Source organism: Somniosus microcephalus, chromosome 10 (genome assembly GCF_052327205.1).
Source record: "Somniosus microcephalus isolate GS21.2 chromosome 10, FLI_Smic_1.0, whole genome shotgun sequence".
NCBI lineage: Eukaryota > Metazoa > Chordata > Chondrichthyes > Squaliformes > Somniosidae > Somniosus > Somniosus microcephalus.
The window spans coordinates 20,917,083-20,933,800 of record NC_140996.1 but is presented as its reverse complement, the minus strand read 5'-3'; the positions used below and the strand labels follow the sequence as shown (position 1 = coordinate 20,933,800).

The 16,718-nt window shown below is 48.7% G+C and overlaps 1 protein-coding gene across 9 annotated transcripts in view; it reads left to right on the top strand.

Moving 5' to 3' along the window:
• Positions 1-16,718, top strand: part of dachd (dachshund d) — an 809,797-nt gene that overhangs the window by 474,435 nt on the left and 318,644 nt on the right. For 6 of the 9 annotated variants that reach the window (XM_085998470.1, XM_085998469.1, XM_085998473.1 and 3 more), the window contains exon 3: positions 14,870-14,923. The exons of the other annotated variants lie outside the window; for them this stretch is intronic. In XM_085998470.1, coding sequence (XP_085854596.1) covers positions 14,870-14,923 — 54 coding nt within the window. The remainder of the gene's footprint in view (positions 1-14,869; positions 14,924-16,718) is intronic. 9 annotated transcript variants of the gene reach the window in all.

The following is a 16,718-nucleotide window of genomic DNA, read 5'->3' as shown; positions in this document are numbered from 1 at the left end:
TGACCGGAAGTGGGGCGAACTGCTGAGCGGAAGAGAAAGAGTTGAGCCGCTGCTGTTCAGCCGACCAAGGCGTGGTAGCCTCCGGGAGGAATTCGCCTGGTACGCGCAGCGGTTGTCCATAGACTAACTCCGCTGCTGAGGACTGGAGGTCTTCCTTGACCGCGGTGCGTAGGCCTAGTAGCACCCACGGTAGGTGGTCAGTCCAAGTACTGTCCTGCAGGCCGGCGCGGAGTGAGGCCTTGAGTGACCTGTGGAAGCATTCACAAAGCCCGTTGGCCTGCGGGTGGTACGCCGTGGTTCAGTGGAGCATCACCCCGAGGTTGCGTGCTGTGGCCGTCCAGAGTTTGGAGGTGAACTGGGCGCCTCTGTCGGAGGTTATGTCGGCCGGTACGCCGAACCTCGCGACCCAGGTGTTAACGAACGCCCTGGCGATGTCGGTTGTGGTGGTGGAGGTCAGCGGCACTGCCTCAGGCCAGCGTGTGTAGCGGTCGACCATCATGAGGAGATAAGTTTGGCCTTGCGATGGCGGCAGAGGACCGATGATGTCGACGTGTACGTGGTCGAAGCGGCGGCTGGGCACCTCGAAGTCTCCCAGGGGTGCTTTTGTGTGCAGCTGTACCTTAGCCCGTTGGCAGGCGAGGCAGGAGGTGGCCCAAGTCCAAACATCTTTGCTGAGGCCGCGCCAGACGAAGCGCTGGGAGAGGAGTTTGACGGATGCGCGGGAACCCGGATGGGAGAGCCCGTGGAGCGCGTCGAAGATGCGGCGGCGCCAGGTTGCAGGGACGACCGGCCTGGGTTGGCCGAGTGAGACGTCGCAAGTGACTGCCGTGGCTTCGGGCCCGTGCGCGACCTTGGCTAGGCGTAGCCCTGGCAGGCTGGTAGCCGCCGAGAGGAGGTCTGGGTCTGTGAGCTGGGCCACTGCTAGTTGCGCGTAGTCGACCGCGAGGTGATTCGCGCAGATGGCGGGATGGGAAAGGCAGTCGGCGACAACATTGTCTCTACTGGAGACGTGCTGGATGTCCGTGGTAAACTCGGACACGGCCGCGAGCTGGCGTTGCTGCCTAGCAGACCAGGGTTCGGTGTGCTTGGCCATCGCGTATGTGAGCGGCTTGTGGTCCATGTATGCGGTAAAGGGACAGCCCTCCAGGAGGAACCTGAAATGGCGGACCAACAGGTAGAGCGCGAGGAACTCGCGGTCAAAAGTAGAGTATTTGACCTCCGGGGGGCGCAGTTGGCGGCTGTAGAAGGCAAGTGGCTACCACGCGCCATTGACCCACTGCTTGAACATGGCTCCGACCGTGTGGTCGGAGGCGTCGGTGGTGGGCGCGACCCGGGCATTGGCCCTCGGGTGCGCGAGCAGGGTGGTGTTGGCGAGCGCGTTTTTGGTGGCGTCGAAGGCGGCTGACGTGTCAGTGGACCAGGCTACGGCCATCTTGCCGGATTTACCTCGGAGGGAGTCGTATAGGGGCTTCATGAGGGCTGCTGCTCTGGGGATGAACTTGTTTTAGAAGTTCACCATCCCGAGGAACTCCTGGAGGCCCTTGATGGTTTTGGGGCGGGGGATTTGCTGGACGGCCTGCACCTTGTTGGGCAGGGGGACGGCCCCAGCAGGGGTGATGTGGTGGCCGAGAAAATCGATCTCGGCTAGGCCGAATTGGCACTTCGCCGGGCTGAGGATGAGCCCGTGTTGGGCTAGGCACCCGAACAGGATGCGAAGGTGTTCGAGGTGTTCCTGTTGGGAGGAGCTGGCCACGAGAAGGTCGTCTAGATAGACGAATAGGAAGTTCAGGTCCCGGAGGACTGAGTCCATAAGGCGCTGGAAAGCCTGGGCTGCATTCTTGAGGCCGTAGGGCATTCTCAGGAACTTGAACAGGCCGAATGGGGTGATAACGGCCGTTTTGGGGATGTCCGCGGGGTGTACGGGGACTTGGTGGTAACCGCGCACCAGATCGACCTTGGAAAAGACGGTTCATCCGGCCAGTCGGGCCGAGAAGTCCTGGATGTGCGGCACCGGGTATCGGTCGGGTGTGGTGGCGTCGTTGAGGCGGCGGTAGTCCCCGCAGGGGCGCCAGCCTCCGCCGGGCTTGGGGGCGATGTGGAGGGGCGAGGCCCAAGGGCTGCTGGAGCGGCGGATGATGCCGAGTTGCTCCATGGTGGTGAACTCGGCCCACGCGATTTCCAGCTTGGCCGGGTTGAGTCTGCGGGCGTGGGCAGAGACCGGGGGGCCGGTGGTGGGAATATAGTGCTCCACACCGTGTTTGGCGGCTTTGGCCAAAAAGGTCGGGTTAGTGAGGGCGGGAAACTCGGCTAGAAGTGCCGAGTAGTCGTCTGTGGCTCTGGCGAGGCAGTAGGTCGTCAGGCCGGCCGAACGGGCCGGGGTGAATGCGCCAGGGATGGGGGCCATAGTGTTGATGTCGACGAGGCGGTGCCTCAGAATGTCGACAAGGAGGCCGTGGGCGCATAGGAAGTCGGCGCCGAGGAGTGGGCAGAGGACCTTGGCTGTGAGGAACTCCCAGCGGTAGCGGCGGCCTGCGAGGTCGAGCGTGACCATGCGGGTGCCGTATGTGCGGATGTCAGAGCCATTGGCTGCAGCCAGCGTGACACCCCGTGCGCCGCGTTGGATTTCGAGGGCGGAGGCGGGGGTGATGCTGTGCTGGGCTCCTGTGTCGCACAGAAATCGGCGGTTGGTGCTGTCGTCAGTGACATACAGTAGGGGCCCCTTTTGCCCCGCAGCCATCGTGGGGGCCGGTGTGGGGGGGGTTTGAAAGTGCACGGTGGCGTGCAGCATTGGGCCCTAGTGCCAAAACGGGTGTGGTAGTAGCAGTGACCCGGAGTGGAAGGGCGGTCGGGCCTAGTGGGCCGCGGAGACCGTGTGGTCATTGCCGTGAGGTCGGGCGCGACGTCGCGGGCGGTCTGCGCGGAGAGCAGCCGGTCGGTCTTTTCGGCTATCTCATTCAGGTCCGTGGAGCCAGACTTCACAATGAGTGGGCGGATGCTGGCGGGGAGCTGCCGAATGAAAAGCATGCGAAAGAGGGCGCCGGGGTTTTTGTCGTCCGAGAGGGACAGCATGTGGGAAAGCAGGTCCGACAGTGAAGCGTCACCAAGGCCTGGGAGGTCGAGGAGTTGGCAGTTGCGCTGGTAAGAGGGCGCCTGAAATTTTTTAAGAAGCGCGGCCTTCAGATGTTCGTACTTGCCTTCCACTGGTGGATCCTGCAGCGCTGCCCAAACCTTGGGGACTGTGGCATAGGTGAGAGAGGCGACGAGGTAGTCGTACTTCGTGGTGTCGACTGTAATGCTTCTCAGCCGGAATCTGGACTTGGCTTGAACGAACCAGGCCTCGGCCAGGTTCTCCCAAAAGTCCGGTAGTTTAACCGTGACTGCGTTTGTATCCGCCATGCTAGCTTAGGATTCGTCCTGAGCGTCGGGGTCACCAGTGTTGAGATACCGCGGCAAACATGGGAGTCGAGACCAGAGTTGGTGAAACACAACTGCTTTAATCTACATCATGGCAAAGAGAGAGCTTGAAAAGCCCGCGCAACCACTTAAATACTCCCCAGACAGGAAGTGCTCCCGGCAGCCTGTCCCTGTGGGAAACAAGTTGCCGGAGGAAAGGGCCCCCGGCTGGGGGCGGCTGCTGCCGGCAGTGCGCCTGCGTAAACTGTCCGTGCCGCCGTGAGCGGATTATGTCCAATGGTGGCGTGTCGCCACACAGTATTCATTTTTCTAATATTTTATTGTTAGCACCAACGTTATGAAACAGAATACAGTTGGACATGAACAGACAATTCAAGCCAAGCAAAAAAAAAATTGCTTGCTTGCTTAAAACAAATGGATGCAATTGCAGTTTGGTTTCCCATTACAAATCATCGCAATAAGCCTGAACAAATGGTTGTTGAAGGCAGGTGATTACGTAATCCCAGTTCCAGTTAAATATTTGCAGGTGTTGTTGAAACGTGTCTTGAGTAAGCTGTACTTCTGCCTCACAATACACTGTAGAGCATTTTGTTGTTATTTTAAGTACTTAGTCATTTTGTACCTCCCTCGGTGAAAAGGAGCAGGCTGTTATTTGATCGTCTTTAATGACATCTCCTCCTGCTCAAACTCCTTCTTGTCTCCTTTGATTTAATGATTTAAGATCAGGGAAGTTTAAATTTTAATCAGCACTAGATGGCTTACTTTGGATTGCTGAATCTTGAAGAAGGTAGCCAGTGGTGAGTGCACTTCTCCGAGCCTTGACAACAGCAACAACAACATGCATTTATATAGCACCTTTAATGCAGTTAAACGTCCCAAGCTACTTCACAAGAGCATTATCAAACAAATTTTGACACTCTGCCACGTAAGGAGATATGGGCCCAGAAATTCAGTTCGCAGGCCTCCCACGGACAGAGAGGGCTGCGATCTGGAAAAATCTGCGCTTGGACCGGAGGGCTCCCGGAAGGCGCAGAGTTCCGTGGCTGGGCCTCTCCAAACTGCTGGTGTGCAGGGCCCACGTATCCCAGAGGCGCAGGTGGTTCGCATCGTCCCTGGGATCACGTGGGCCATGGGGAGCCAATCAGAGAAGGGAATCTCCATTCATAGATTTGACAGGAAGACCTGTCGAATATATGAATAGAGATCACCCCCAAAACATAGTAAAACTTCAAATAATTTTTTTTTTAAATCACATTTTTTAAATGAATATAAATTACATAAATTAACTATTTTGAACAAAAATTTTAATTTTTGAAAGAAATAATTAAAGTTTTTAACAGGGCTAAAAATAAACTTACCTTTCTTTAAAGTGTTTTTAAATGATAAATTAGTGGAATTTTTTTTAAAAACTTTTATCTACTCTTATCCTGGTAAAAGCAGGCCTTACCCCTGCTTTTACCAGGCGCAAGAATTGTGTATTTTCTGCGGGCGGAGGGTCTCCAAAAAAACAGAAATCTCCCCCCGCAGAGGCCCTGCTCCCGGGCAGCCGGAGGATCTGTCAAGAGCTTTCCTGACAGATCAGAAATGCCGGTTTCCAGCTCATGCACTGTGCATGGCTAAAACCGGCATTTCCGATGTCCCTAGGGGTGAGTACACAGCGCGAACACACCCGTAGGGAACGGAATATCCGTCCCATTAGGACAGGTGACTGAAAACTTGGTCAGAGAGGTAGATTTTAAGTTGTGTCTTAAGGGAGGAGACAGAGGTAGCGAAGCACAGAGATTTAGGCAGGGAACTCCAGAGCTTAGGGCCGAGGCAGCTCAAGGCACGGTCACCAACGGTGGAGCGATGAAAATTGGGGGATGCGCAAGAGGCCAGAATTGGAGGAGCGCAGAGATCTCAGAGGGTTGTAGGGTTTGAAGGAGGTGACAGAGATAGGCAGGGGGCGAGGCCATGGAGGGATTTGAAAACAAGGATGAGAATTTTAAAATTGACACTTTGCTCAACTGGGAGCCAATGCAGGTCAGTGAGCACAGGGGTGATGGGTGAACGGGACTTGGTGCGAGTTAGGACATGATCAGCCGAGGTGGGGCTGATTTTGACCAGTAGATTCAAGTTTAAGTCCTTTTTCTCCACTACACCAGGAAATAACAATTGTATTGGTGCTTCAGAAGCAGTCTGGGGGTTGGCCTTTACTTTCCTTGGCTAAAACTTTGCCAGTTTGCCTCCTTAAAAATAATGAGGTGACTTTTATTCATTGAAGACAATCTGCGTTTCAAATCCCAGGAGTTCCAATAGACCTGATGCCATCAAAACAAGTGAAATGCTGTTCCTGCCAATTAGTCTGGGAGGCAGTCTCCCGCTGATTTTAATAAGACCAAATGCGACAGGGGAGAAGATTAGTTTTTAAAACAAATAGAGCTCCTAATAACTTATTCTGGTATTTGCCGAGCTGCACTTTAGAGCTAATGGGTTATGATGGGGCAGAGATTCCGGTCCCTACGGGTGGGTACACGCTGTGTACTCACCAATAGAGACATCGGAAATGCCGGTTTTAGCCACGCACTGCGCATGCGCTGGAAACCGGCATTTCCGATCTGTCAAGAAAGCTCCTGACAGATCCTCCGGCTGCCCGGGAGAAGGGCCTCTGCGGGGGGGAGAGTTCCGCTTTTTGGAGAGCCTCCGCCCGCAGAAAACACTTACAATTCCTGCGCCTGGTAAAAGCAAGTGTCAGGCCTGCTTTTACCAGGATAAGAGTTGAAAAAAGTAAAAAAAAAAATTTCCACAGATTTATCATTTAAAAATACTTTAAAGAAAGGTAAGTTTATTTTTAGCCCCGTTAAAAACTTTAATTTTTGTTTCAAAAAATAAAATTTTTGTTTAAAATACTTAATTTATGTAATTTAAAGCCATTTTAAAAATGTGATGTTTTTAAAAAAAAAAAATTATTTAAAGTTTTACTGTGTTTTTGGGGCTGATCTCTATTCATATATTTGACAGGTCTTCCTGTCAAATGTATGAAGGGAGAGTCCCTTCTCTGTTTGGCTCCCCATGGCCCACATGATCCCAGGGATGCTGCAAATCGCCTGCGCCGCTGGGATACGTGGGCCCTGTGCGCTGGCAGTTTGGAGAGGCCCAGGAGCGGAATTCTGCGCCTCCCAGGAGCCCTCCGGTCCAGGCGCAGATTTTTCCAGATCACAGCCCTCCGCCCGCGGGAGGCCTGCAAACGGAATTTCTGGGCCTATATGTATAATATTGGTTACCAAAAAGTGATTACAGGATGGCGATCTAATGAAGGGGTTTAACTAAGGTTATAAGTCACAAAACACTGCCAACTATATTCCTGTTAATATTATGATGAGGGTTTATTCAGCTTTGCATTCTGTTTTTATGTTGACCATTTTGTACTTGCGTTGAGTTTGTCCCTGTACAAAAACAGCACAAAGAAGAAAGAAAATGGGGAAAGTTTGGAAATTAAAACTGAAAATGCTTGAAATGTACAACAAGGCCTCCAAGGACTCTAAGTGGGATTAGAGAGGTCAATAGGCTGGGGCTCATTCCTCTCAAAAAAAGCACCCCTTCCCCTTCACCCGGCACCTTCCCGTGCAAGCGCAGGAGGTGCAACACATGCCCTTATACCTCCCCCTTCCCACTGTCCAGGGCCCCAAACACCCTTTCCAGGTGAAACAGCGATTTACTTGTACTTCTTGCAATCTAGTATACTGTATTCGCTGCTCACGATGTGGTCTCCTCTACATTGGGGAGTCCAAACGCAGATTGGGTGACCGCTTTGCGGAACACCTCCATTCAGTCTGTAAGGATGACCCCGAGCTTCCGGTCGCCTGTCATTTCAATTCACCGCTCCACTCCCACTCAGACCTCACCATCCGCGGCCTCTTGCATTGTTCCACGGAAGCTCAGTGTAAGCTCGAGGAACAGCACCTCATCTTTCGATTAGGCACTTTACAGCCTTCCGGACTCAATATCGAGTTCAACAATTTCAGATCATAACCTCGGCCCCTATTATATTTCTATATATTTTTTATCCACACCTTTGGTTTGTGCCTTTTCCTTTTTTTCTCTCCCACATGGCAACTGTCTCTCATTCTGCCAGCGCATTTCACACTTCATCTAGAGCCATCTTTTGTCTCTTTACCTGCCCCATTACCATCTCGTCTCGTCTTGCATATCTCTTAATGTCTCTTCACCTCTCAGACCTTCCCTTTTGTTCTTTCATCCCCTCCCCCATTTCCCAGCCCCCAAACTGGCCTTTTAATCTGTTTAATTTCCTGCTTTTTTCTCAGTTCTGAAGAAGGGTTTCGACCTGAAACATTGACTCTGTTTCTCTCTCCACGGATGTTGCCTGGCCTGCTGAGTTTTTCCAGCGTTTTCTGTTGTTATTTCGGATTTCCAGCATCCGCAGTATTTTGCTATCGAAGAATGAGGGCTGACCTGATGGAGGTCTTCAAGATTAGGAAAGGGTTTGTCAGGGCAGATGCAGAGAAGATGTTTCCACTTGTGGCGGAGACCGGAACTAGGGGCCATAAATATGAAATAGTCAGTAATGATTCCAATAAGGAATTCAGGGGAAACTTCTTTACCCAGAGAGTGTTGAGAATGTGGAACTCGCTACCACAGGGAGTAGTTGAGGTGAATAGCATAGATGCATTCAATGGGAAGCTAGATAAGCACATGAGGGAGAAAGGAATAAAAAGATATGTTGATGAGGGTGGATGAATATGTGTAGGAGGAGGCTCACATGGAGCATAAACACTGGCATGGACCTGTTGGGCCGAATGGCCTGTTTCTGTGCTGCAAATACATTGTAATATACTTTGAAACATGCCAGCTGTAGATCCCCTGTCAGAACTGTGTTCTGATAAAGTGTCCACAACCATTACGTCAATCTGCCAACAACCCCAACCCCGCCTCCATGCTAACGCACTCGCTGCACGTCCCTCGGATCCGCTGACTCTTAAGAAACTGGGAGATAGCTAAAGTCTGATGTTACAAAGGTCCATGTTTTGACAGGGCTGCAGAGCACTCGGGAGAAAGATGAGATATTGGACTCATTTTCAAGTACACGCTGGTGGCGGGTGAGTTCTCCCACTACCGGTTGACATTCAGAAAATTACCCTCACTATTGGAGCTTGATTGGACAGTTTAGGGAGCTAAAGATGGATAGGTCCAAGTGGGAATGAAGAGGCGGAGTTGACTTAGTGTGTCACAGTGAGGTCAGGATCATTCTTGCAAGTAAGATGGAGGCGTTTGACAAGGTGGTCATTCAATCAGTATTTGGTATTCCCAATGTGAGCAACAAATAGGTTGGAAAAGTACACATAAATGACTGTGTCACATGGCAGAAGTGTTTGAGGCCTTGGACAATGGTGTAGGAAGAGATGAACGAATGCTATAATTGCATGGGAAAATGACAGGGGAAGAGCAGTAGAAAGTCAAGATGATAAAGGAATGAACCTGAGGGCAATGGTCCCTTTTGAAAGTAGAGGGGGGAAATGAGGGGAAGGTTTGCTTAGTGGAACGGTGGAAAATGATCTTCTGAATACCGAGACTAGTGGGTTGGAAGGTGGACTCTATTGATGCTGAGAGGAGAGAGGGGGGTTGAAAGCTGATGTATGGGAAATAGATCAGATATGGTCAAGTATTTCAGCCAAGGGGAAACATCAGCTGAGGAAAAAGGAGAACATTTCAGAACCTCTGGGGTGGAAAGTGGAGCTATTAGAACGGGGTACGACAGAGATAAAAGGCACTAGTTTATAAAAAAGGATGGAAGTCTTCCCAAGGAGGGAATGGGCTAGGAAGAAACCTAAGTAGTTGTGGGAGTTAGTGGGCTTGTAACAGATGTCTGTGTGAGGTTGTGGAATGATGAGATGGGAGGCCAGAACGGATTAAACAAAATGGGATCAGCGTAAGATGTAGGGTTATCAATTTGGAATAGAGGCAGCGAACCGCTAGAAACTGGGGAATGTAATTTAAATATTGAGACAATGAAAATACAGAGGATCTGATATGTTCTACCAGCTGATTACATATAAAAACCGAGGCAGATGAACTGCATTCTTATGTGATCGTTAAATATCTTTGTGAAATGAGGTTGGACGGTTTCAATTCCATTCCCAGTAGGGATGGCTGGCATGTGATGTGGTAAAGTTGGAGTTTCTCTTTTGAAATGAGGGTTAGCAGACTTTGCTGGAGTACAGTAAAGGGAGCTGTGTTATACTTGATCAGCCAATGCTTGGCATTGGCTGAATTGGGAATATGCTCCATTGCCGGTCTCATTTTTGCCCAACATCATTCATTTTAACTTACCAAAAAGGCCTTAAGTGGTAAATACCCTGATAAGTGCAAGTTTTGGTTAAATAAAATTACCTCTTTCCTTTGTTTTAGTGAATGACGATGTGCTGGCAAAACTGCTAAGACTTACTCAATTGAACCCAGAACCTTTTGGGCTGTCTATTTAAGCCTGACTTTACCAACTGACCCATCAACATAACCTGACTGGGTAACCATTTCTATTTAAAAAGCTACAATTTATAGTTGATTTAGAACACGTTTTTTGTGATTGAAGATGCATTTAGTTTCCCCTTTCTTTCCACGCGTTTTCCGTATTAAAGCAGGCGCTTGTGTGATTTTTAAATTCATGCATACGCACGGTCCGGGTCTTGCAAATAAAATGCAGCACTAAATTTTGGTCACGGGAAGAGGCAGGTTGGGGGACTTCATGCGATATGGTGTGGGGGGAATATATGGTGTGTGGAACTTTGAATGAGTGCAGCTCGAAGGGCAGGACTTGCAGCTGTCTTTTAACCCTATTTGTCTGATCATGTCCCTGAATGAATCTGACAATGGATTACAGAAATCTGAGAGCCCAGTGATTTACCGAGCACAGTAAACATCAAATACTAACAGCAGAGCCACAATTCATTTCTACTGGCTGCTATACAAATGTATAGGAAATTAAAGTGCCATGACAGACCTTTGTAAAAGGATCCAGTCTTCTCCGATAAGTTTGATGTAGCTTGATTTATGAAACAGGTGTGGTGTCAAATAACAGTTGCGATTCGCTTCTGTTATCTCTGCAATATCTGCATGTTGTTCATAGTTTTCCCAGACAGATTACTACTTGTGTTAATGACATTGCAATCATGAATACTTTGGTGTGGACATCATTGCATGTCAAATATGAAGTATGCTGGTTGCTTAAGACTATGATGACAGCCACAAACATCAGCAATATGTACCCTGAGACTGACTAAAACCACCCCATCAAATCAACAGTATATAACAGGAACTGACTGTGTTAAAATATAGAGTTTCCAACCACTGACTATAAATCTACCCATAATTTGGTAAATTTTCAGTAACTAAAGAAAGAAAGACTTGCATTTATATAGCGCCTTTCACGACCACCAGACACCTCAAAGCACTTTACAGCCAACTGTTTGGAGTGTAATCACTGTTGTAATGTGGCAGCCAAGTTCCACAAACAGCAATGTGATAATGACCAGATAAACTGTTGTTATGTTGATTGAGGGATAAATATTGGCTAGGACACTGGGGATAACTCCCCCTGCTCTTCTTCGAAATAGTGCCATGGGATCTCAGTTTAACGTCTCATCTGAAAGACGGCACCTCTGACAGTGCACTGGGAGTGTCAGCCTAGCTTTATGTGCTTAAGTCCCTGGAGTGGGACTTGAATCCACAACCTTCTGACTCAGAGGCGAGTGTGCTACCCACTGAGCCACAGCTGACACTTCATTGTGATCACTAATCCACCAAAGAGGACACTGTTTTGGAGCATTGTGGTTTTCCATTTTTACTTTGACTCCTGTTCCCAGCTAAAACTGAACCAGAACAGTTATGCCTTTACCAGCTCCATGTTCTAGAATAAAAATATCAGGCATTCTGGAGTCTACTGGCAATTATCTAATCGTACCGTTCAGATGATGGATTTGAAGCATTTCCATTTCACTGCAATGGCTTATGGCCTCATCTGAGCTGTTCAGCTAGATTTCTCTCTTGGAGATTTTCCTGAGCCTGCACCCAAATTCACCGGGCACAATGACTATCGGAAAACCGGGATAGTTCTCTGACCCGCCCAATTTTCTGATGTTCGCTGCTTCCAGGCTCTTCCAGGGTCGCCTCTATTTACCATTTGCAGCTAAATCTTAAAAATACGTAGAGCGAACACGGAAAATCTACCTCCGATGTGTGTTTTATTTATCCCGTGTTAAACAATCGCAAAGTGGTCTACTTTCCATAATTTATGTAAGTGTGGCGTACCGATCACAGAACGGACACAATCCGCTTTCCGGTCCGTAGACTATAAATCAGGCGTCATGCCTTTAAGAAGGATCACACCTTTAAGAAACTCGATCTGCAACATAGTTACGCCCAGAGTGGGGGAGGAGCAGTCGAAGCTGTGCACTGATGAAAGGCAGTCGTACTTTGTGTAGTCTCTGACTCCATTTTGTGTTCAGCATGCAGCCTCAACAATTAAACCTTTTCTGTTGAACCTCTCCGAGTTCAGTATTTTTTGCTAGGAGTACGTAGACTCCTACATAAGTGTTCATTATCAAACAAAGCCAAGCAGCTTAACTACCTGCATTGCTTTAATGGGAAGTTTCTATTAACCTAAACTGTCATGTAAACCTAACATGTCAGAAATGGAGATGTCATACGTCTCTACTTCCTCAACTCAGTAAACTGACAAACAGCTTCAGAAAAGCTGACACGGCTCTTAAAAAGGTGACAGCTCAAAAAATAAATCATAAGACGGATAAATAACCCTGCAATGACCAAGGCCTTTGCTTCAAGGTGACTGAATAAGCCAAATTCCTTTTTATTCCATTGGATTTCAGGATTTCAATCAATGCTCGGCATCACATTTCCACAATTTTGTTTCCTTTTCTGTGTAAACCGTTGCATGAAAGGCACCTCCCAATCCCGTAACCTCCAGCACCTAGAACGACAAGGGCAGCAGGCGCATGGGAACACCACCACCTCCAAGTTCCCCTCCAAGTCACACACCATCCTGACTTGGAAGTATATCGGCCGATCCTTCATCGTCGCTGGGTCAAAATCCCGGAACTTCCTCCCTAACAGCACTTGTGGGAGCACCTTCACCACATGGACTGCAGCAGTTCAAGAAGGCGGTGTCATGAATCTTATCATGACTCATGAAGTAACACTGGGCGGCCAGCTGGTGGCGCCGTCCAAGGTGTATAAATACTCGGGCGTGAGCCCAGCTTGCTCAGGATGTTTCTGTAATCAGGAACTAGTGATGTAACTAGAAATGTCATGGTTTTGAAACAGTTGATTAAAGCCTTGTTTTATACTCAACCCAAGTGCTCAGTAGTCTTTTAACATCAGGCGGCTCACCACCACCTTCTCAAGGGCAACTAGGGATGGGCAATAAATGCTGGCCTTGCCAGCGACGCCCACTTCCCGTGAATGAATAATATAGATATTTTTTTTAAGTCTCATTCATTGGCTGGCGTTTCAAAGCTCCTGAAGATAGATCTAAAAACCTTTGCTATGAATGCCTCCTCATTGATTAGGAAGAACTAGCCACGACAGCTCACTCGATGTCACCCTGCAGAGTGGCAACAGAAGAAAGTTCTGTTGCAAAAAAAGTACTGAGCAGGTTGCATCCACAGAACTTAATGAGCTTCTCGTGTCTCTATAATACCATTGCCCCTGCTCCTCCTGGCTGCACAAAAACCATTTCAAGCTTACCTTTGCTGGGCCTCTGTGGCTCTATTGCCTGTGGAACCGATCAGAGCGTGCATAACGCATAGTCCGACCAGTTCCCTTCTAAAATGGCACTGGGTCCAAGTATAGCATAGGTCCCCAGTTAAAATGGATCTACCACCTGAAACGGGCAGGCAAAGAGGCCGCCCAAGGGTAGGCCCCTTTCAAAATGGTGGCGGCTGCAGCGGAGACGCGAATAAGGCAGTAAGTGCTGCACTGCCATTTTAACCGTATCGTCGCTCCGTCTGCACCAGTTGGGACAAGTTAAAATCGGCCCCCTTGTGACTGAGACACACCAGTAAGTGTAAGGATATTTTTCCTTTAGGACAGTTAGGATGATATGACAATTCCCGCTTCACTAGTTCATCCACCTCCAACTTTATTCGCACAAACAGAATAATATGGACTGGGAAACCAAGGGGGGTGAAATTCAACTTCATCAGGAGTGCAAAACGGGCATTGGCAAATTAGCAGTCCGTTTTACAGCCCACTCGATTTCCTTTACCATTGACAATTAAAAACAAAATTGGGTGGGGTGTAAAATGGGATGACTATTCGCTACCATGAAAGTCTAATTTTAGCACCCCGCCCCCATCCTTCCGAGACTCCGGGGCAATAAAAAAATCTTGGAAAGGTTGGATAATTTTTCTGTGTTATGATTAAAAACCTGAAGCGCCACAAACTTTCCAGGAAACTATACTTTTGTTTAGAACTCAGTATGAGATATTAATGTATTTATCATCAATATTGTAAGACTAACTGGGCACTAAGGAACTTAAATACTCCTTGATGATTTCTAATACTCCAGTACTAGTCTTTGTTGGGATCACCTTTCACCCACGTCATTCCATCGCTACTGTTGTTCAGAATGCCCTTGATTTAACAGTAAGAAAAGTTAAATCAAGTGTGAGAAGAATATATATCACATAGGCATTGAGTTACGGGAAGCATTAGGGGAATCGGGCTGAACCACATTGTACACATACCTGCTCCATGCATGTAGTCAGCCCACTGGCCTTTCCATTCACTTATACTGCAGCCACAAAACCAACACACAGAGCACATGAAAATAGATTCTGAGAACCGCTATTAACATTCATAGATTAGCTTCCCAATGGCTTGAAGTTTGGATAGAGGCAGTGTCGAGGAAAGAGGGACCTCCCAGGGAGATATCAGTGGCTGTGTGCGCATTAAGTTAAGCAGCTTCAAATTTCCAGTGATTTAGAGCCTTTCTGTGAGTCGCAGCAGCTCCGCAGAGCATCAGGAATTTGAATCAGGTACTTTAACTACAAATATTGACAATTCGAGAACAGCAACCAAATCATTTCTTTGTGTTAGCAGTTAAATCAGTAGCTACACGTTTTCTACATTCTGGGCAGGGAAGGTGCTCCAAGGAGTGCAAGGAAAGTTGAATCTGCTGCTTTAGCTGCATACACGAGCAAGCACACTGTAGTTGCCAACGAGGCTTACCCTACTAGCAGGTCAGGGCAATAAGCCTGTCCAATTCCTGAGCAAAGCAATCTGGACAAGGGCAACTATCTCAGATTGGGAGTGCATAGCATGCAGTGGTTTTAAGGCACGTATGCTTCTGTTGACGTTTCAACCAGACTAAACCTGTTTTGAATTTTATTTCTATGCATGTATATTTCTCCTCTCTGACATTGTCACTTTTTTTCTCCTCAAGGTCATGACTCGTGCTACTTCATGGGTACAAGAGGTCCACCGGTGCCTCACCCAGGTAGTCATTTTTCATGTTTTAGCCTGGGCACTGTCAGGGCAATAGTTGATAATGAGTGCATTAATACCCGAGCCAACTGCATTCTCACTTGACATCCATAGCGAAATGCTTTCATCAGGGGGTCACTAGATGATGATCTGGAGTGTGGAATTATCCTGTTTTTCCCCCTCCACAGAGCAAGTCCAGTTGCAATGCCTCCACTTAACCTTAATTGAGATTGGCTAATTTAGCACACATCAGGAATAGAACACACGGGGAAAAATTGGGTTGCTTTGCGCCTCCCATTAGCGCTAACAGTGCGCAAAGCAACTAGCGAAATTCAGCGGAAGGTTAGCGGCGGCACTAACCGGTAGTGCCCCGTGGCGCTGCGCTGCCACCGGCGACATCATCGCCGTGCACAGCGCCCCGGCCGTGATCTTCGGGAGCACCCCCTGACTTACTGCCGGATGCTATGTCCGATGGGGTCAGGGGAGCCTACCTGCGGCCGGGGAGGCGCAATTTAAAGGCGAGGTGCGGGACGGCCATTTTTGTTTCTGGCCGCCTGCCAGCACCTGCCTCCGTTCCCATCCCCGGCCTCCTGAACAGCTCCCCCCGCGGAGTGTCAGCTGCGCTCCATGAGCCCGGCACTTCTCTTGAGTGCCAGGCTCTTTTGCCGGCATTCTCAATCCCTGGGAGCCCAGCTGGGCCACGGGTCATGCTGCGCAAGGCCCCTCCCCTTTAAGAAGGGGAGGAAGGCCTGCAATACCGCGATACCCGCTTCCCTCTTGGGGCGCAACCACTCAGGTTCTAGTGCAGAGGTGCTAATTTTTCCAGGGCGCTAAAAGTAGCGTCCCGGCGAAGTTAGCGCACCAAATGGGGTGCTACTCAATTTTTAGCCCACAATCTTTTCAAATTTGTCTGGTTCAATGTCACACCACCCACAAAGCCGTTACATGGAATTTACAGCATAGGAACAGGCCATTCGGCCCAACTAGCCTGTGCCAGTGTTTATGCTCCACACGAGCCTCCTCCCACCCTGCTTCATCGAACCCTATCAACATATCCTTCTATAAATAAAAACAGAAAATGCTGGAAATACTCAGCAGGTCAGGCAGCATCTGCGGAGAGAGAGAAACAGAGTTAACGTTTCAGGTCGATGACCTTTCGTCAGAACTAGAAAAAGTTAGAGATGTAACAGATTTTAAGCAAATGCAGAGGCAGGGAAAGGAGGGAGGGAGGAAAGAACAAAAGGGGAGGTCTGTGATAGGGTGGAAGGCTGGAGTGATTAAATGACAAAAGGTATGATTGTACAAAGCGAAAGGAGATGGTAATGGGACAAGTAAAGAAACAAAAGATGGGTCTAGAAGACGTGTAAATGGGAATGGCAGAAACATCAACAGCTGCCTTCTTGAAAAAATAGGGGCAAAGGGTATGGTCTGAAATTTTTTAACTCGATGTTGAGTCCAGAAGGTTGTAAAGTGCCTAATCGAAAGATGAGGTGTTGTTCCTTGAGCTTACGTTGAGCTTCATTGGAACAGTGTAAGAGGCCGAGGATGGAGAGGTCAGAGTGGGAGTGGAGCGGAGAATTATAGTGACAGGCGACCGGAAGCTCGGGGTCACACTTGCGGACTGAACGGAGGTGTCCACAAAGCGGTCGCCCAATCTACGTTTGGTCTCCCCAATGTAGAGGAGATCACATCGTGAGCAGCGAATACTGTATACTAAATTGCAAGAAATACAAGTAAATTACTGTTTCACCTGGAAGGAGTGTTTGAGGCCTTGGACAGTGGGAAGGGAGGAGGTAAAAGGGTAAGTG